Below are 20,387 nucleotides of genomic sequence, written 5' to 3'. Positions count from 1 at the left end.
TCTCCTTGTTGTATAGCTTATCTTTTCAAACTGTTTTAACAGTTACTTTAGTCTGACAAAAGCCGAATGACGAATTAGCGCTTCCAGTCAGAGACTGAGGCTACGTCCACACGTACACGGGTATTTTTGAAAACGGAGATTTTCCGTTTTCGTTTTAAAAAATAATCCCATCCACACATAAAGGCAGAAATGAAGGAAAACGCTGCTATGAACATGCCAAAGCAGCAGGTGGCGCTAGATTCCTAACCGTGCAGAAATGTTGGCCAATCAGAAGTCTAGAAGCCTCGGTGGGAAAAAGTAAACAAAGCTGGGGCATAGAAGCAGAACCGAGTCGTATGTGTGGACGGACAGTAACTGTGTGTATATGTAAGCATTTAAACACTGCAGAGAGTAGAATTAACAGTAACAGTATTGTAGAAATTCATTTCACCGAAACAATAACGTGGCGCAGTGTGACGCATGCACCAGTTTATTGTATTTCCAGACTTGCTTTCGGCACAATTTACAGTGCACGCTACTCTGTTTTTTGTCAGACTTGAAATAGCCGAAATACCTTCACACTACGGAACTTCTATGGCTCTTCCGTTCGACAATCTCTCCGGCATTGGAACCATCATCGGTTTTCTCTTCGGTCACGCTCGGTTGATTTTTCTAGTCGGCACACTCATTTCCTCCATTACCCGCTGGCTGCTTCCCAAACAAACACACGTGCGGCTTGGCACTTGTGCTGAACGTAACAAGTCACGCGACGTGACGCTGCGGCTGTGATTGGTTCGGCTCTGCGCTACTTAATTTGGATTGGCTGACCTTTTTTTTTTTTTTTTTTTTGAGGACAAGAGCGGCGAGGTCTATCGCGATAGCTTAATTTCTCTATCGAGTAAAAGTTATATCGCGATACATATCGTTATCGTTCTATCGCCCAGCTCTACTTGTGGTTTAATGCCTGTTAATTCGAATTGTGTAGTCTTAAGTGTGGCTATATAATTGGGGTGTACTCATTTATGCTGAGGTGTGTGTGTGTGTGTGTGTGAACAAACATCAAGAAGTCACATGCAAAGGGAGACCACACTATGGCACATGTTTAAACAGGGAAGGTTTATTTATTAAAATGATTTATTAATCAAATAGATCTAATCAGGGGCGATTCTAGGAGTGGAGCTTTGGGGGTGCTGAGCACCCAGAGAACTGCCCAGCCAGGCAATGAACTTTACTCGTCACGATGAGACTTCTTCCCTGGCTCTTTCAGTCCCTGCATCCTTACATGTCTCCAGTTGTCCCGTGTTCCCTCTGACTGTCTCCTTGGTGCATTTAAACCCCTGTTCCTCCATGTGCTCGTCATCTGCTGTCTTCGTCTCTGTTATCAGTCATCAAAATTTTACCATCTCTGTGCAAGTCTGCAAATTTCTTTATTAAATTAAATTAAGTCTCTCTGTGCCTGGGTCCTCGTCACAAAACATGACATCACCGTTTTGTACATTTTCACACAATTGAAGAAAACCAGAACACTTTTTTGAAAAGACTGTAACAAAATTATCAAATCTGATAAAGGTTATTTAAATGCTGCAAAGGAAGAATGGATTGGAATAAAAAAAATACATACCGTAACCTTAATTACGGGGGGGGGGGGGGGGGGGGGGGGGGGAATGACGCCAATAGTGAGTAAAAAGTAAACAGTATAATACAGATACATAAAAAAACACTCCCAAAACAGAATAAATTATTACAAAATATTAATAAAAAAACTATAGAAATGGAGGCAGCTTTGCCTGTGGTAGAATGTATAGAATGTACGAAAAAATCTTTATTGCAGGCACTAATTTTATTAATTTAATAATACTAATTTTGTGTTGTAAAGTTTCTGAGTTTCATGCTTTCATAGTGATACTTGGGAGAGCTTGACATTTTCTCACACTGTAAAAAGTTTGAGAAACACTAATAAGTGTATGTGTGCTTTTGGAAAACATTTAAATCTGCAGTACAGAATCTTTGAAACAAGCTTAAAATTTTTTAGAATATAAACAGAGCACTCTGCTTCTCTTTACAGCTCCTCACTCCACCAGGGCTGTTTGGCTCTTTCTGATAGTGTGCAAATGTGATGTATGTACTGCGGCAGTCATACAGACAACTGGACAGTCCAAAAGTTGGCCTACCTATTACTGGCTGAGGTTTTATTAGAGTTGTGGTTGAACCACATAAAAATATATTATTAATTTTAATCTCCCCAATCAATGATAATGTTATATTGGAATGTTGTTAAAGAGGGTCAAAAATGTTTCAACCCAGTTTGTTTTGCAGATTCTGTACAGCAGCTTTAATATAGGGAGGACACAACTTCCAGATTGTTTGAGTAAAATCAGGTTTTTTCTCTTTGTCAGTTTAACAGTTTCTGTTTTGCCTGTCACTGTTCCCTGTCTGTTTTCTTACCTGGTTCTTCCTGACCTTGTACTTTCTCCTCACGTTCTCCTCTTTGGACTGAAAATCATACACAGATAGATTCAATTAGGTGAAAAATTACATTAATATGAAAAAAATACTATTAAGATCGCTAACACAAAGTCCTCTCTCAGTGTATTTTCAACCAAAAGGCAAATAACCAAACCACATGAACATCTATTAAAATATATAAACATTGAAACACTGATCCAACATTATTTTTGAGAGACGGATCATTTGATCTTACACTTTTACCTGAATGTGGCTCCTTTTTAAAAAAAACAAAACAAACTTCCTTATATCCATTATGAACTTGGCTGTCTCTCTGTACACAAACACACACACACACACACACAATGGGAGTTAAAATGTTAAGGGGCATTCAGTCAGTTAGCTAGTTAGTATCCATTTCAAACAGGACAGTGGTAACAACAATAGGCTACGGACAATTTGAAGTTTTAGATTTTAAATAGGCTGTATACATTTCAATGGGAGCAACAGGACGGTCAAATGTCGCTGATTTTACTACAGAGCAGGACGGATTGTAGGGTAGCAAACATCGACGGAAAACATGTTTTCAACACTGCAGGTTACCTGGTGTAATGTTTTTCAGTAAAAAGAAACATGGCCTGCCTCCTACCAACTATATGAAGAGTAACTGAAGGTAAAATGCAGCTAATGTGTCTTGTTTTAAGCCAGGCACTTATACCTCTGCTCCGCTGCGTCTCAGCCACCATCGCTCTGGCAGGGGGGTATCTATACTTTTGTTCTTAAAATGTTACATCTCAACCAAGTACTGTATGCTTCTTATATTTTTAGTAGTAAATGGAGGGAAAACGTTCTTTAGCTCCACCTGCTGGATACCTTTAGGATTATTGTTTCCAAATTTTAACCCAGTGAAATCTAAATGGTCATGGTGAGGACCAAAACCCCAACCCTAAGTTTTTGCAAAGTGAAAAAGGCTTTTTTGGAAGAAATGTGAACAGTTTTTGATGCATGTGAGAATCTTTGTTTTATTTTCTTCGACTTCTTTCTCAGTTCTGGTTGAACCATGTCTGTGCAATGACTCTATTTCATTTAAACTTTAATATCACTAAGTAAAACGGTCCCAGGCATAAAGAGCAATGAAAACTAAACATTGAACACATCCACCTTTGTGCTTCCGAGCTGACTGCAGCTGTAATTGATCCAGCATATCCCGAGGCTTCTTGTCAGTATGACCATTTGGGATAATCTAGGAGAAAAACTCTCAGACCAAGCATCAGAAAGAGACTGCAGGTAGGAGTGAGCTTTTAAAACAGAACACATTGAACTCAATCAGCAGATTACTCTTCAACAAGCTCCCAGAGAAGAAAAGGCAAAAAACTATGGAAGCTTGTTTCTGCCACAGAAATCTTCAGTGCTGCCTTTATTACCTCCTTCAGCAATGGATATACTGGAACCATTTATTAAATTTATGAAAGGACAGGAGAAAAAGCCATCCCATAATTTACAGCAACGGATCATCCAAGACTTCAATGAAAACAATCAGCAAAACTGACAAGGTGGCGCATGGGGTGTGATGTCATACCATAAGTTGCTAAAATGTTTAGAAGTTCCAAAAACAACAATAAGAGCTGGACACAAAACTCAACTTTGAACCTCACACTCTTGGACGAACATCTGATCAGCAGTTTATTTGCCAAGGAACCAATTTACAAAGCAGGGCTAATTATTGTGATGCCAGTCGCAGGGTGAGCGACAGGATTAGCATTGATATACAAAGACCCAGAGATTTCTATAATAACCAGCTTTCTGCCAAGAGCAGCTCAGAAACCAGGGACAGAGTGATGCAGGCCTGATAACCAAAATAATGAGCTCAGGTTTTTACACCCATGTTTCTCTCTGAAAACAATAAAGCAGTGATCAATATATTTCTGATTTAAGGGTTTATTTCTGATAGAGGTCGCTGGTATTGTGTGAGGTCCTGAAGTATGAGGCACACCCAAATCATGTGTCCTGTGCTGCGTATCATTGGTAACTATCACCAGATCACCATAATAATGCAGAAATCTTAAAAAAAAATTAGAGGATCATTTGGCGAATTCTGTTACTTAACCATTTCTGCTTTAATAAAATTAGATTTCGTTAGTATCAAAATAATCCAGCATCATAATATAAAGGAAAATGTTAATAGATGAAATGAAATACTGAAAATGCTAATGCATTTTTTCTAAAGAAAAACAAATCATAATATCCGAGAAAATTAGTGATGGGACGTTCTGTATCGAGGCTTCGGAGCGTGTGTCGAGTAATGGAGGGGGCGTTTCCGCGAAGCGCGTATCGAGGCTTGCTTCATTTATGGGAGGAACTGAAAATGATGACGTCCGAAGCCTCGCTGCCCGGCTGTACCACGTGACTGGTTCATGAAGTGGTTCGAACTTTGCCGCGAGCTATGACAGCGATATAAACCCCTCAGACTTCATTCACAATGTGGGTGTTTGATGGAGAGTTGCGGTTAGTGACAGTTAGAGACAGTTTGGAGGTTTATGAGAGTGAGGAGAGAAAGTCAGGAGAGAATGGAGCCAGCTAAGAAGAGGAGGATGTCCTCCCCTGTGTGGGAACATTTTGATCTTATTCCTCCCAACAAGGTATGTAAATTTCTACAGAAGATGTATTTCCATAATACTGATGCTGCAATACAATTTATGTTGAGCTGTCTTGACTTTTGTACAAGGTGAAGTGTTTGCTATGTGCCAGGGAGCTGGGATATAACAACAACACCTCATCCATGCTTAGACACTACAGAGCTTTGCATGAGAATAAGGGGAACACCGATTGTGGAGCAAGACCAGGTGAGCCATCAAATGCCATGATAATATAGCATGCAGTAATGTTACTAAATGATATAACAATATTATACAACTGTTATAAGTTACGTGTGTGATATTTATATTTGTGCTTTATCTTTATTGTCTTTCCTCAGGAGAACAATCTCAAATAGATGAAGACCTGGTCAGCATGGTGATTGAGGACTCCCAGCCATTTAGCATTGTGGAGGACAAAGGATTCAAAAGATTTGTTAAATCATTAAATCCTAGCTATGTTCTCCCCACTAAAAAGGTCGTAAAAGCAGTGAAAATTTAGTTTTTACAGAATAAAATGGGAACAGGCAGGACTGAGGCTCAAAGCCTCAGTGTGTAGCTGTCCATACCTCAACGTTACAAAAGCACAACTACTGTCCACACCCCAACCACACCTCACCTCACAGTAAATGATCATTTCCATTTCAAGCATTTCCAAATAATCATTTCCCATACTGCCACTATAAATATACACAGTATACTGCCATCACTACAATATACATGTTTTACACACTCCTTTTGTTGTTGACATTTACAGGCTGTGTGCAAAATGCCACACTCTTCAAATTCATGCCAGCTATTATTTTTACGTCCAGTAGGTGTCCTGCTAGAGCAAATGAAGCTTCATGAAGCTTCGCGTTGGGGTGAACCAATTGGATGAAAAGCTTCAGTGCTTCATGGGGCTTCATCTGCCCATCACTAGAGAAAATCCATGTCATGTGTCGCTGTGTGCAGGCAGGAGTAGTGGACCCAAAGTGCAGACTCACGGCAGGTAGTGATGGTGAGATGAAGCCTCATGATGAACTGAAGCTTTCCATCCAATTGGTCGACTCATGGTTCGAAGCATTGTGATGATTCATTTGCTCTACTGCGCCATCAAGTGGACAATTCAAGTGAAGCAGGCTCTTTGATTATAATGATGTGTAAACCTTATGTACATCTGGATAATGACACAAACTAGTGTTTGGTGCTTCACTTTTTAATAAACTAAAAGACAGAAATCAGATTATAGGATGTGTAGTGTTGTTTATTTATATTTTGGTGTTTATCATTTGTGATATTTATTACTGTGTGCATACTTTATTAGGAGAGACAAAAAAAAAACAAAAACATCTCTTCCTTGCTGGTTCCATCGAAGAAGAAATGCACAAGTAACTATGTAGCACGTACGTAATCCAATTCCACAACACGGTGTGATGGGGAATCAGCTGTTTTCCTGCCCATGTTATTTCGAATCTGGCGCGAACCGATGAACCAGTCCCTGAATCAGTCACGTGGTACGGACTGCCCGCGAGGCCTCGAACGTCACTGCATACGTAATCAAAGCAAGCCTCGATACGCGCTTCAGAAAAACGCCCCCGCGATTACCCGACGCACGATTCGAAGCTTCGACACACAGGACACATCACTAACGGCAGGCAAACGTGTACTTCAAACTCAGCTTTTATTGCTGGACGGCAAAAACGTAACAAAAATCCAAATAAACTTACATAAGCAGGCAGACAGAACACACAGCATAAACAAGGGTAGATCACAACACGGACACAGAGAAACACAGGGCTTAAATACACAGAGGGAGCAATCAGGGAATGGGTAACAGGAGGGAAACACAGCTGGGGCAAATCAGGCCTAACGAGACAAAGGAAGCAAAGCCAGACGCATTTACATGAGACACAGACTTTCAAAGTAAAACAGGAAACATAACCCAGACTGAACTTACAGACACAGACTCACAGGCAGGCACTACAGAGGGAACAGAGACGTGGGACCAGGGCAGACACAGACACGGAGATATAGCCGACAGGGGAGACAGCAACTAAGGATTACACAGAGACATAAACCATAAGACAGAACTCTAACAAAGAAACCAAAGACTGGAAATGATAAATAATATAATAAACTCAAAAACCCTGGGTCAACGACCCAGGCATCCTAACAGTCCACATTTCCTTATTTCTTTAGAGCTTGTGAAGCAATATGAACATACAAGGACAAGACTCAGCTATTTAAGTGTTTGATCTTTGCAGGCATTGACCTTAATGTTCACATCACTGGGATTATAGTAAATAATTGAAAAGGTTGAGGTAACGTTTCTAAACATACCCCACTTCCACCTACGGGTACTTTTTCAAAGACCTGTGAAAGTCTTCATTTTGAAAAGTAGGTACAGCAACTCCTGCCGTGACTTGCTGTGAGATCATGTGATCACACAGTATCTGTCTCTTCCTGTCAGTATAAAAGCTCTGAACACTCACGCCCCTCTGATCTCTCTGCCTCCTCAGCATCAGAAAGCTTCCTGAAACCAAGACAACAGGTAAGAAGCTAAGATTCAAACTCAGACTAAATGATTTCACAAAAACTGAACCAAATTATTCAATAAATAAATCTAACAGTGTGGAAAGCAGGAGAAAAGTTATCATCAAAAACTAAAATACCTTTGATTACAGAAAACTTAAAGCAGGAAAGCAAAATATAAATGTGATTTATATTTCTATTTATAGATCTACAGATGTATTCATGAGTGAGCACAGTTCATTTTTGTACAATAAACTGTAGAAACCTCGATGAATGCAGAAAGAACAAACTCTCAGTCTCTCTCTGTAATTCTGACACTGAGTGATTCTGCACTCAGATGATGTGAGAGCGTCACAGAGGGGAACAAACACAGGTTCTGTATTTAAGTGTCCTCGTCAATATCAAATAAACACTCGATTTCTTTCCCTAGAGACCAACGCCTGTTTAAGCATCGCTGTGTGAAGACTCCTTCAGCCACATAATCACCATGGCAACAGAGTGAGTGACCACAACACTTCATTAGCTGATCCCTGGTAGTTACTCGCCTGCTGTTGTTCATCTTTAATTGTGGTCAAACAGCTTGTAGATGAATTACTGCCACCTTTAGGTATCAGTGGAACATGACATCCTCTGAGGTAGTAAAACAATGACAATACAGACAAAAAAAAAAAAAATAGATTAAAAAAGCAATCAGCACCTGACCACATGCACATCTCAGCTGCCACCACAGCTTTGAGTTTCCTGGACCAGTAACTCTGTTAAAAGACAGATATTAAGCAAAATTCAAATGTGTGGCACACCTGAAGGTGGAGGGTTTGTCCACCTTCAGCAGATCATCATCTACTGTTTGGAAATGTATTCAGCCAACAAAAACATGCAAACTCTCGTATAATTTATGCATGAAGACCAAGAAAAACAGTGCATAGGTTGCTAATGTGAATCATTCAACATCGGCTCAGCTGCTCATTAGCGACAGACTGTTTTTGAGCTGTGTTTATGCAGCTCAAAAACATGAACAGAATCCACCTGTACTTGGGCAAAGATTTGTGTCCACAAAATATAGTGAGTGTTCAGGAAAAATGTTAACATCCTGGACGAAGGATTATCATATGACACACTTATTTTACACAGTCGAAAAGCCTACACTGTAAGCAACATCAGCAGGCAAACTTTTCCAGATGACCTGAAGAGCTGAGCTGGATCATAGTTTACAAGTCAAGAAACACTCTGAAGCTGATGTTGGAGACCATGCAGGGAGGTGCTCAGTGTTTGTGATTGTCACGCAAGTAAAGGTTCAGTTTACAAAAGAATAATGAAAGAATCCATCTGCAGCCTTCCTGGTGGGTAGTAGACACTCTGTACCAAGGAAAACAGTGTTATCTTTACAGACTGCATACACATTAAGATTGTGTTATTCTGAAGCTGTCCTCTCAGTGGGAGGTTTTTGTACTTTGGAAAGCGATTATGTTCACCCCCTCATACTGATAAGGGTATTCTAATACAGTAGTTTGCCCACAGCAGACCTTTCTGACCTTCACATGGCTGCAGACATTGTTCTAGACAGATGTCAGACTTTGCGGTCAGCACCAGAATTCAGTCATCATGTTACAAAGCAACGGTGTTGTTTTAATGCACACAGAAGCTTTAGTATGCACAGGTTAACCCAGCTAAGAGTGAGAAACCAAATCCTTCCTGTCACGGCTCAGAGTGGGTGAAACTCAGAGCTGACTTTGCCAGGTGACTTTTGGGTTTGTTTTTTTGTTTTTTAACTGACATATGAAGAGGCATGTTTGAGATGCATTTCAGTTTTTAAAAATATTTCATTGCAAAGGGTACCATGACTCAAAAACAAGTTTGCAAATAATAGTGCACGTGAAAAACCAGGTAAAGTGTTTCCAGCCTTTGTGAGTGCTCACCAAATCGTAAACCTCATCTCTGCATCTCTGCATATTTGCTGCTGTAAAATTTTTCCAAATCATTTAAAGTGCTATTAACATTAACATACCAGCTGAGCTCTGTGCAGACCCCAGTGCTGTATTTTTAATCTCAGAGGTTTTGTTTTTTTATTGTTTCACTTTTTTTAACGTTAAAATCTGTTTGTTTGCAATGATTTGCCTTCTTGTGTCTGATAAGCTTTAGTTGAGTTTTTTGTTGCAAATTCTGTGCTTCTGTTGACTTTGTTTATTTATTATCTTCACCTTGTAATGGAGCAGTTTGCAGGTGAAGCACATGCAATGAGAATCAGCACCTTTAAGTCTGAGGCCACAGGTCTCAGCCAGAATTGGGCAAAGTGCTCAAGTGGAGGAGTTTGAGTAATTTTACTGAAGTTAAGGGTCTCGTTCTTGAATGAGGAAATAGCAGAGCAGGAGGTTGACAGGTGCAATGAAGGGAGGCTCCGAAGTTGTCAATTTGCAGGTTGAGCGATATTTGGATCAACTATGGGCACAAGCACTGGGAAGTGGCTAAAACATTTAGATCAAGGATACTAGTGCCTGGGTTCTCCCTTAGAGATGGCGTGAGGTTCTCAGTCATTCAGGAGGGACTCAGAGTATGACCTGAGTCCGTTCTAAGGAGCCAGTTGAGGTGATATGGGTATCTGATATGGGTTCCTCCTGGGTGAAGTGTTACGGGCAAGTTCCACCAGAAGTAGAGGATAAACTCTGGGGGACGCCCAGGACATGCTGGAGAGATGACATTTCTCGGCTGGCCTGGGAACACCTGTGTTCTCCAGATAAGCCGAAGGAGGCGGATGGGGACAAGGTTGTCTGGCCTTCTCTGGTTAGGCTGCTGTTCCCATGACGCAGCTTCAGACAAGAGGTAGAAAATGTATTGATGGAAACTGTGTTTTATCATCTATTATATCACTTCTTTACTCCAAACATGCAGTGAGATCTACGCAGAACGATTAGTTTTAATAAGCATATAAGTTTGTATAAATTAAATAAATTTAATGAAAATGAAAAATTATGTACAAACACAAATGATACAGACATATAATTTCATACTGAATAAATTGTTTGATTATTCTGCAGGATGAAGAAAAACTCATCGAACAGTGTGTGGATCAGTTCAGGACCTCCTGCTATCTACAAGCTGAAACCGCAGAAAAAGAACTTTGGAACATTCACAACAGTCACTGTAGGTATAAAAAATCCAAACAAGACAAATAAAACCATCTTACTTGTGGGTGAAACAGGAGCAGGAAAATCTACTCTGATCAACGCTCTGTTTAACTACACCATGGGAGTAAAGTGGGAGGATAAAGTCTGGTTTGAGATCATAGAGAAGAGCAGTCAGACACAAAGTCAGACATCAGATGTGATCGTGTACGAGATCTTTGGTTTTGAAGATAAAACTCTGCCCTACTCTCTGACCATCATTAATACTCCTGGATATGGAAAAAATAAAGGGATTAAACATGATGAAATTGTCAGGCAAACATTATTGGACTTGTTCCGATCAGAGGATGGGGTTCATGAAGTTCATGCAGTGGGTCTGGTGGTGAAGGCGGGGGAGAATCGTCTTGCTGACCGACTCACGTACATCTTCAACTCAGTGCTGTCTTTATTCGGAAAAGATGTGGAGAGAAACACTGTTGTTCTCATCACACACTCGGGGATTGGAACACCTACAACTACACTTAAAGCTTTTGATGATGCAAATATTAAATGTGTCAGAAATAAGGAAAATGTCCCTGTTCACTTCCTGTTTAATAACCAACAGAACCTCCTGAGAAAAAATGAAAATGAGTTTTTTCTATTGCACGCATGGAAAGTAACAAATACAGAATTACGTCGATTAAGAGAGTTCCTGGAGAAAACTTCACCTCAACAACTGGAGACATTTATGTTGAATGAACGAATCAGACTAACAGCCTGCATCCAAAACCTGCACGAACGAATTGAACTGACTGAACTGAAACAGTCAGAAATCCAACAGTTTCAACAAGCTCTGATGAATAAAAACCAGGAGAATAAGAAGTTCACTGTTGAAATTGATGAGGTCTACAAAGAGAAACGACTTATACGTGGTGGGTTTTATGAAGGAGCTGTCTGCTGTATGGTCTGTGAGGAGAACTGTCACTATCCTGGATGCACAATTGCTTGCAACCCTGAAACCTGTGAGGTTATGGAAGAGGGCCACTGCACTTCATGTACTCGTAGGTGTCCTACATCACATCATGTGAAAGACAAGTGGAGGTATGTGACCAGTAGAAAGAGAGTTCAGGGAACCAAAGAGGAAATAAAAATGAAGTTTAAGAACAAAGGGAAACTTTTAAAACGTCTAAATGAGGTCATGAAAGTTCTAACCAGAGAGAAGTCAGAGTGGCTGGATGAGTCCTACCAACTTGTTGTCACACTGCAGCAGAACGTTAATTCAGTGTCAGCTTATGTACACGTGGAGTTCCTGATTGAGAAAATGAAGGAGAGAGGAGACACAGAGAAGGTCCAGAATCTGGAGGAGATGAGAAGCAGAGTGGATGAAAGAACCAGAGCAGCATTAAGGTATGTACATTCAACTAAAAGCACTTCAATAAGGAGAAATGATCTGAGAGATTTATTTAAGTACAGAGTTGAAGTAATAAACTGCTAATTGACAGACTGGAGTCCAACAACTGAAGGGACGTAGGGCAGGATCCCAGAGTCTAGATGGTGTTGGTAGAACTGAAGTAGCTGGACACTTAGCAGAAACTCTCTGTTGTGAGCCCTGAACACTGAGATTTAAAGCACAAACACCTACAGTTGATTGGCTGTGAGACGGTGGGCAAGAAAATAAGTAGACTAGAGTGAAAATGACTCTGGTCAAAATGAGCTGAATTTGACACTATAGGAAAGAAGAGTGAAAGACCAGACCTGCAGCCTAAAGAGCAGGAATGTATGCAGCTGAGTAACTACAAATTAGGGCTGGGTATCGTCTCTGATTTCTAACATCATTTCAATTCACAAGGTCCTGATTCGATTCGATCCCCGATTTCGATCCGACTCGATTTGAATTGGGGACATTTTGCCTCAGACAGTCAGAAATATTATAATTCTGATCACTTATCAGTACATATTCATATTTTTCATATCTATAAAAAGAAACCTGATACTTGTGAGACTTCATCAGAGGTGTAAACATCACAGCAGATACCTTTGTGTCAAAGTAACAATAAAACACAGAAAAACATGAAGGAGATTTTCCTGATCTGGTTTTTTATAGCAGATAACCTTAAAAATATTCTGCAGTAGAACAAAAATGAAAGAAAACCATGAATCAACATGTCAACAGTAACTGATGCTGCTGAAGTGAAGCAGAGTAATGTTACAAATGGTTTTTTAGACACAGCTAAGAGTTTTGCAATTAAAAAGTCTAAATTTCTTCGGTATTGAACAGCAGAAATGAGAATTTCATTTTTCATTTTTGAAAAAAAAGCTGATGCGTAATAAGCGAGGGAATAATGCAGAAAACAGAGATTTGAGATGGGAAACTGTTTTAGTACACTGACAGAGAGAGAGAAAGAGCTGTGCAGGAAGTGTGATTTTATCATAGAAGCAAAACAGCAAAGATAAGAAGAAATTAATGACGATATTTATCAAATATCTTTTGCTGCTGGTTCAGTCAATTTTGGTTGGAGAGTGATGAGACCTGCAGCATCAGAATCTGTGAGATGTCAGCTTTCAGCCCCGACGGCATGTCTGCGTACATTCTGTCAGGTGAGAAAGCCGACATCTCACAGATTCTGATGGGTCGGGTCCACGCATTGTGTTTACGTCTTTGTGTGGAATTTGTTTACCTGCTCTCTCCAAAAGTTGATTCTGTTCATTTGGACGTAGAGTTTTGTGGGAGAAACGTTTCGTCAGTCATCCAAGTGACTTCTTCAGTCTCAGCTGACTGCAGGTTTCCCCAATCTTATAAACAGTACATTTGCATAATGACTATGCAAATGTACTGTAGCCGAGCGTCTCAAGAGCCTACGTAAGGTTGAAGCTGCTCCATCTCTGGACCTGTGCCACTGTTTATTTTTTAAGCTAACTTCAGTCACACAGACTTGGAGAATGATTTCCCTAAATGAAATCTGTCGCAAAGAGTCTGCTTACCCAGAATCCTGCTTGTGATTGGTTTGGTTACTAGCAGATTACTGTGGTCAGCCACAGGTTGTCTGGGAGATCCTGGCTTTTCTATAATCACTCACCAACTGAGCAGCAAGACAACTTACAAAAGTGTCATTCAAACCAGAAATAGAAAAGGTTCACCTTCAAAGTAAAAGCTAGGTCTTTCATTTCAAAAGCAACAACTTTTACTGTGAAGGCAACATTCTCCATTTCTGTTTTTTTGTAGCACTCAGCTATTATTAGTTGGGAAGTGTTTGGAGACCAGTTAGCACTTCTTGTGCTACCTGTGGATGACTGTGGCAGTCTGCTCATGGCCAAAGCAATCACAAGAAGATTTTTTTGGACTCCTGACATGTAAATAATCACTTTAAGCAAGTAATGAGTCTATTTTTTTCTTCTATGCAGGATCAGTAACAGATTATCAGAGGATGAAAATGTTGATCTGATCTCTTCAGGATTTCCTGCTGTCTACCAGCTGAGACCAAAGAAAGAGACATTTGGAACTTTGACAAGAATGACTGTTGGTGAAAAAAATGTGATAAAAACAAATAAAACCATCTTACTTGTGGGTGAATCAGGAACAGGAAAATCTACTTTGATCAATGCTCTGGTCAATTACACCATGGGAGTGAAGTGGGAGGATGAAGTCTGGTTTCAGATCGTAGAAAACGTAAATACAAGTCAGACAGAAAGTCAGACTTCAGATGTGATCGTGTACGAGATCTTTGGTTTTGAAGATAAAACTCTGCCCTACTCTCTGACCATCATCGATACTCCTGGATACGGAGACACCAGAGGGATTGGATGTGATGAGATTGTCATTCAAAGATTATTTGACTTGTTCCGATCAGAGGATGGAGTTCATGAAGTTCATGCAGTGGGTCTGGTGATGAAGGCGAGTGAGAATCGACTGAGTGACCGACTGTCATACATCTTTGATTCAGTGATGTCTCTGTTTGGAAAAGACATGGAGAAAAGCATTGTAGCTCTGATCACACACTCAGATGGAAGACGTCCTAAAAATGCTTTTCAAGCTCTTGAAGCAGCAAAAATAAACTGTGCGAAAAATGAGAAGAACCAGCCTGTTTACTTCCTGTTTAATAGCTGCCAGCATGAAGACCGAACAGAGGAAGGAGAATACATGAAAATTGCTGGTCAAATATCAGAGAAAGGAATGAGAGATTTCACAGATTTTCTGGAAAAAACTTCACCTCAAAAACTTGGCAAAACTGTGGATGTTCTGAATGAACGGATCAGACTGACAGCCTGCATCCAAAACCTGCAAGAGAGAATCAAACTCACTGAACTAAAGCAGACAGAAATCAGACAGATTCAAGAAGCTCTGAAGAAACATAAAGAAGGGATGAAAAAACATCAGAATTTCACTGTTGAACTTGATGAAGTCTACAAAGATAAAAAACATATAAATGGTGGAATGTATTTAGTTTTTTATAGAGGAGCTGTCTGCTGTAAAGTCTGTGAGGAGAACTGTCACTATCCTGGATGCACAATGGCCTGGTATGCTAAACACTGTGAGGTCATGAAAGATGGCTGCTGCACTGTTTGCACTGGAAAGTGTCTTGCATTAGATCATGTGAAAGACAACTGGATCTATGTGACAAAGACAAGAAAAATTCAGAGGGCTATAGAAGATGTGAAACAGAAGTACGAAAAGCACAAGGCAGAAAGTCAGAACACACTGAGCTTGTTGCAAAATCTTGAACGTGAAATGAACCAACTGACAGCAGAGAAGTCACAGTTCCTGGATCAGTCCTACCAACATCTTGTCAGACTGGAGCAGATCGCTCTGAAAGCTGATTCAGCGTCCACTATTGTCCACCTGGACTTCCTGATTGAGAAGATGGATGAGGAAGGAAACATGGAGAAGGTCCAGAAACTAGAGGAGATGAGAAGCAGAGTGGATGAAGGAACCAAAGTAGCTCTGCAGTACAGTTATAGTATGATCAAAAAAAAGTGAAAAAACAAAGATTCACTAAAGTTAAAAAAAACTTTTAATTTTTGATTTTGAGCTGTGGAGATACTTTAAACATCAAATCATTCGCTTTTTTGATTAATTTTTGTTTGATAAATATGGAAATTTGCACAACAAACCACACTGTTTTTTTTAGGTCATACAAGATTTGTCAACTTAATAAATAAACAAATATAAATTTCTCTCCTTTCATCCCAGACTGCACCGTTATTAAGTTCCTCAGTCCTTTGCATCCATCCTTTACATTACTCCCATCTTGTGTCAGCAACCAGCTATTGATGCTGAAAGCACTTGTTTCATGCTCATAGGAAACTGTAGTCTCTGTTTTATGGGTTTGTCGATATCCAGGAGCTGGGTAAGCTGAGAGGTCCGCAGCTGTTTTCTGGTTGTTTGCACGTGCACTTTGTGGATAAAATGCTGATCTGTGCTTGTAAATCCTTGGTCTGTGTTCACTTCTCTGACATCAATTACTGTCTGCACCATGTGTGGAATAAACGAGATTCAGTGATTTTTCATCCCAACAGATGAATTTCCTCTAGTTAACCACATTTACTAACATGTGTGATGTAGAGTTTGAAAAAGTGTTTGATAACTTCTTTAATATTATTATATAATTAATTATATCATTAATAATATTATTATATATTCTATAATATTTCATATTAGTCAGGAAGGTTATGATGATGATGGAGAGGGGAGCATGTCTTGTCTAATAATACAGGCAAGTTAAGCAGGTGCAGGCTCAGCAGCACTTGTCTAATATGACACCATGTGAGTGATGTATGGATGTTGTTGTTTGAAAAAAACTCCACCTTTAATTTTTATTCATATTTTAATCTTCCAATAGCTAATGACAGTTAACCGTATCACATAATGCTCAAGCCTTTTAATTCAGCAGATTGTTTTTTCTTATGTTATTAATGCATTTTAATATTCTTAAAAATAAGCATAGCCTAGCTTTATGTAAAAGTCACTGCATGCAATATTTTAAAATTGTGTTCAACTAATAATACACGATTAATTGATGTACAGTAACAGTAGAAAGATCATTGCATGATGAGAGAGATGGGGACTAGAAATCCAACTTCAGTGTTTGTGAAGAGTCCAGTCCTGAAATCTGATCTTCTTTCATCCGATTGGATTCTTCATGTGTGTTCATGCTCTGAATGACTGCTTGAAATATTTCTGATGACTCAGGCTGAGTGGAAACATTTGGATCCTTTCATGTTAGATTTGTTCAAATTCTCTCTATTCTGTTGTTCCACATAAAATCATCTCCTGCTTGATGCACTTTTCTGTCAATCCTCAATAAAATCTCTGCTCCATTCAGTAAGTCTGCTCATAGTGTCTTCACTGGATCATCAGTTGTTTCTCTTTGTAGGTTCTTAAAAGTCAGGTCTACAAATACTTACACAATAGCACAGTAGCACACCTTTTGTAATTTGGCCTCTTTATAGCGACAAATTGTTCAAGTTAAACAACACTTTTTAATTCAAGAGGATGAACAATGATTTTGCATTAACTGTTTATGATGTTTACTTCTGTTAATCTTGTACAGATTTTGTTTTGTGCTATGGTTATTAAATTTAAATAAACAGTTTCTTGTTGTATTCATATATTTCTTTTAGATAAAGTTATTAGGGACCGAGAACTGAGAGTGCGAAGGCCCTATTGTATCTGCTTCATTTATTATTATTATTATTATTATTATTATTATTATTATTATTATATGGCAAACTCTCCTGCATACACCAAGTCAGCCTTCACTTTACTACAAAAATATTTACTTTAGATGTCCTGGGACTGAAATTGCTCTGACAGCATTGTCCCACATTTATTGGTTTTGTTGAAAAGGCATAATAACGGAGTGGGAGCATGTGAGGTTGTAGGAGGGAGGAACTATCTCATGAAAGTTAATGTGCGGTGAGCTCCAGTCCTGCTTCACATACAGTGAAATAAGCAGCAGCTGTCAAACGTCCTGCAATGGCCTGAATGCAAACAGTAAAAAGTGTTGGTAAGAGCTCTGAGTTTGAAAAGAGGTTAGTAGTAATTAAAACTGATCATTATATCTGGATGAAGCTTTCGAGATGAAACATTTTGTTTTCAGTGCTGTTCAAAGGATTTGAAACTGTGACTCAGCAGCTTACAGCACCGCTGTGTCAGTCTCACGTTTAACAGCAAGAAAAAACTGAATCACAATTAAACTTTACACTGGGTATTTGTGCTTTGACAGGTGTAAATCCTGTACCAACCAACTGATGCAGACTGTTTACAGAGCTCTCAAACCACTTCCCTTTCTTTACTTCCTGCATGCGTGCGGTTTGATGTGAAAACAACTCAATGAGAACAATGTTCTCTGCTTAAACTGGCCCTGTTCACAGTTTGAAAACAGAGGATCTCTTAGATTTTCAGAACCCTTACCAAACAAAAGTGTGGTAGCAGAGTGTGCTGTCTACTTTACTCATTTTTGAACAATGACTGGCACAAATTCTTCTATAGATATTCTCTGGCTACACAGACCACAGGTTAAATATTCAGATTATCTGATCAGTTCCCAGACTAGTTCCTAGATTAGGCACAGATTAGGTGCAGGCTGATACGGTACAGGAACCTAGCAGCTGGTGGAGTCCCGATGTTGCATGATGCTCGCTGGAGAAGAGCCAGAACTTTTACATGCTTTATATCAATCACAGAGACTGAGTACATTATTTTACAACCTACATATAATATTTAACTATAACATTATATATAACATCAGTTCAGTTCTCTATACATAATACTTACAGTATAATTCTTTTCTGTAAAATATAAACACATGGATATTGTCTGCAATTCTTATATTAGTGACACGGACCTGTGTGTTTTATGTATTTATGTGTGTTTACAGTTTGTAAGCAGTTCACAAAGATCACTCTGATACCAAGAATTCGTTTGTGCCACCACAAACACATACACCACCTGCCTCCTTCAATCGGCTACAGCTCAAAAGAGTGGAAAAAACTGCAAGACTACAGAAACCACAAGCTCCTGGTTACTGAGTCTGCAATGAGCGCTTAAGTGACAGTGTGCACAATAAACAGGAAATATATATATTGAATAGCTAATGACAGTATCACATAATATACAGACCCTTTCCAAAAAATTTGAATATCATGGAAAAGTTGATTTATTTCCATAATTCCTTTCAAAACATTAAATTTTCATAGATTATAGATTCAGGGCCCACAACTTAAATGATTTCATGCACTTAGTTGTTTATTTGTACATAATTTGGGCTTCCAGCTCATAAAACCCATGAAAACAGGATTTCGAAAAAATAGAATACTATGAAGACATCAGCCCAAATTTTGCAGGGCATGAATGATTTAAACTGAGTGTCACACATAATTCATCTACTACACAAAGAACCTGCACAGGTTTTTCCAGGTGTCATTAAATTGCTTCACTTTGATCCAATTGTTTCAGTTAGGTGCAATATGGGGAATACTGTAGACTTGACTGACCAGAAGAGCATCATTGATACCCTCCATAGGATGGGTAAGCCACAAACGTTCATAGCTAAGGAGGCTGGCTGTTCACAGAGTGCTGCGTCCAAGCATATCAATGGAAAGTCTAATGGAAGGGCAAAATGTGGCAGGAGCAGATGCACCAGCAGAAGAGATGACCGTGGCCTTCAGCGGATTATCAGACAGAAGATTCAAGAATCTGGTAGAGATCCAGAAAGAGTGGAATGAGGCAGGAGTCAAAGCTTCAAAACCACTTCTGAGCCTGAGCCAACGTCGCAAAGGACTCAACTGGGCCAAGGAGAAGATGGACTGGACTGTTGGCCAGTAGTCCAAGGTCCTCTTTTCAGATGAAAGTAAAGTGTGCCTTTCATTCAGGAATCAAGGTCCAAGTGTTTGGAGAAAGACAGGTGAGAAACAGAACCCAAGCTGCTTGAGGTTCAGTGTGAAATATCCACAGTCTGTCGTGTTTTGGGGTGGAATGCAGGTGTTGGTAAACTCTGCTTTCTTAAATCCAAGGTCACCGCAGCAGTCTACCAGAATGTTTTAGAGGATTTCCTGATTCCTTCTGCTGAGGATTTGTATGGAGATGCAGATTTCATCTTCCAGCAGGACCTAGGCCCTGCCCATACCGCCAGAAGCACCAAAACCTGGTTTGATTGCCATGCCATCACAGTGCTTGACTGGCCAGCCAACTCACCGGACCTAAGCCCCATTGAGAATCTATGCGGTATAATCAAGAGGAAAAAGAGGTCCACCAGACCCCAAAACAAAGAAGAGCTGACAGCAAGCATCAAGGAAATCTGGGCTTCCATAACTACCAGGCAATGCCACAGGCTGATTGCTTCAATGCCACGGCACATCGAGGCAGTGATTAAGGCGAAGGGATTCCCAACCAAGTATTGAAGATTGACATATCATTTTGAAAATATCGCATTTTGATTAATTTGATGTGATCCTAATTTATTTCTTTTTTTTCCTGCAAAAATGAGAAGTAAATGGTGATGTCTTCATAGTATTCTAATTGTTTGAAATCCTGTTTTCATGGGTTTTATGAGCTGGAAGCCCAACTTATGTACAAATAAACAACTAAGTACTTGAAATCGTTTAAGTTGTGGGCCCTGAATCTATAATCTATGAAAATTTAATGTTTTGAATGGAATTGTGGAAATAAATCAACTGGGCTAAAAACACCACAGCACTTTACAGGAAGGGCCAGTTTTTT

The 20,387-nt window shown here is 39.6% G+C and overlaps 2 protein-coding genes across 2 annotated transcripts in view; one reads left to right on the top strand and one right to left on the bottom strand.

Moving 5' to 3' along the window:
* The window catches only part of LOC146628517 (uncharacterized), a 171,512-nt gene that overhangs the window by 11,104 nt on the left and 140,021 nt on the right, over window positions 1-20,387 (bottom strand). The window lies entirely within an intron of this gene.
* LOC146628522 (uncharacterized) lies at window positions 8,059-15,644 on the top strand. The gene is made up of 3 exons (XM_085359580.1): window positions 8,059-8,069; window positions 10,604-12,076; window positions 14,072-15,644. The coding sequence occupies exons 1-3, from the start codon at window positions 8,059-8,061 to the stop codon at window positions 15,642-15,644; spliced, it is 3,057 nt and encodes a 1,018-aa protein (XP_085215706.1).

Source organism: Diplotaxodon limnothrissa, linkage group LG7 (assembly GCF_057381915.1).
Source record: "Diplotaxodon limnothrissa isolate DT_005_m linkage group LG7, D_limnothrissa_male_GT1.1, whole genome shotgun sequence".
Lineage (NCBI taxonomy): Eukaryota > Metazoa > Chordata > Actinopteri > Cichliformes > Cichlidae > Diplotaxodon > Diplotaxodon limnothrissa.
The sequence above is the reverse complement of the archived record's forward strand: the minus strand, read 5'-3'. Positions and strand labels throughout refer to the sequence as shown.